The following is a 1819-nucleotide window of genomic DNA, read 5'->3' as shown; positions in this document are numbered from 1 at the left end:
TATATAGATAGATTGATAGACAGACAGACAGATAGATAGATAGATAGATATATAGATAGATAGGCAGACAGACATACAGATATACAGACAAATAGATAGATAAAAAGACAGACGGACAGACATACATATAGATAGATAAATAGATAAAAAGATGGACAGACAGATAGATAGATCGATGGGTGGACTGATGGATGGATAGATAGACGGACTAACAGACAGATGGATGGCCCTTGGTTTCCCCATTGATAAACTGCTATACTCCTCCCCCCAAGTAGCACCTCCTCCTTCTACTTGTTCATTCTTTCCTCCGAGCTCAACATAACTTCTCTTTGCAAAGCAACCCCACCTCTCACCATCCTGCTATGGTGTCTACCTCTGTATTAGACCACGACCATGTTGCCTGAGATACACCAGTATCTTTCACGAAGGCTTTATCTTAAGTAATTTTTTCTCTAATTATTTAGCATTTAACCAGGTTGTATCAGGTCCAAATATCTGACCTGCTTTGTGTTCAAACTGGCGAGATATGGCCTCTTACATGGACCCAACTGTTGTTCTAAAAAGAAACCATCACATCATCAAAATTTTGAAGCTATGAGATAAGGCCTCAATCAATTTGTAACAATGGGAATAAATAAGAATTTCATTTGACAGAGTAAAATTGCCACCTTTCACATTTTATAATTTCACAGGAGAGAAAATCCAAAATGCCAATCTAAGTAGTTAACTGTTTATGATTGGTCATGGATTTGTAGAATCAATGGAGCATCAGAAAAAGAATATGTTGCATTATTTAGTCTCAGTTTTTTCAAGTTCTGAGTATAAAAGCCACTCAGCTTTGCCTTTCATCTTTCCTTGTGGGGGTCAATGAATTAAAATAGCCATCAGGTACTAAAGTCAAGTTGATGCCTTCTGACAAGATTCAAATCATTATTTTATTATTGCTGTCAGATAAATGATTTCAATTTTATTTATTTGTTTTTTCAGATGGTATCGTAATGGGAAACACTTAGCTCGACAAACAGCAAGTGTTTTGAATCTGCCGTCCATATCTCATGTGTACCATGACAACACAATCACATGTGAAGCTACAAATTCAATTGGTAGTACGCGCAAAGAAAAAAGGCTGGATATCAAATGTAAGACCATCACCAGATCCTTCTGGAGTTTCTTTGTTAGTTTTTACTTTGTGTGTGTGTGTGTGAGGTGACAGTTACTTTGAAGTTTTACCAAGTAAAGCTTTTGAAACTGTAGTGAAGGAAGGGATGTTAATGAGTGGAATTATTGTAAAAAAAGATTAAAGCATTCCAACTGGCCTGAATAGGGTTGCATTTAATATAGAATTAATAAGAGAATTTATGAGGTATCTTTCTTTTATGTTTTGTTTCAATCATTAGACCATGGCCATGCTGTGGCACTGCCTTGAAGAATTTTAGTCAAATGAATCAAGCCCACCCCCCATGACTTCTTTTTAAAGCCTGGCCCTTATCCATTATTCTCCTTTGCCACACAACTGAGTTGCAGGAATCTATACACACTGGCACCAGTCGTCAGGCAGTAGTGGAAGACAAACACAGACACAAAAATACACACACACACATATAATGACAATGTGAAATTTATATATATATATATATATATATATATGTATACATGTCTCTTAAAGGATAGAGCTCAAAATCAATGCATTGAAGATACTTTATTGCAGCAACAATTATAATAATAACAGAAACAACCACAATAAGCCAAACCTATGCCCATTTCAATAGGGTATCCCGGAAAAATAAACCACATCATAAGATGTCTCGTAAAATATTGT

General features: G+C 35.8%; 1 protein-coding gene across 5 annotated transcripts in view; it reads left to right on the top strand.

Moving 5' to 3' along the window:
• LOC106878768 (irregular chiasm C-roughest protein) overlaps positions 1 to 1819 on the top strand; it is a 177553-nt gene that overhangs the window by 79626 nt on the left and 96108 nt on the right. For all 5 annotated transcript variants that reach the window (XR_001410547.2, XM_014928093.2, XM_052967827.1 and 2 more), the window contains exon 8: positions 988 to 1139. Coding sequence is in view for 4 of the 5 variants with exons in the window: in XM_014928093.2 (XP_014783579.1) it covers positions 988 to 1139 (152 nt within the window). In the remaining variant the exon portion in view is untranslated. The remainder of the gene's footprint in view (positions 1 to 987; positions 1140 to 1819) is intronic.

Source organism: Octopus bimaculoides, chromosome 5 (genome assembly GCF_001194135.2).
Source record: "Octopus bimaculoides isolate UCB-OBI-ISO-001 chromosome 5, ASM119413v2, whole genome shotgun sequence".
NCBI lineage: Eukaryota > Metazoa > Mollusca > Cephalopoda > Octopoda > Octopodidae > Octopus > Octopus bimaculoides.
Note: the sequence above shows the minus strand (reverse complement) of the source record. Positions and strands in the feature narration are given on the sequence as shown.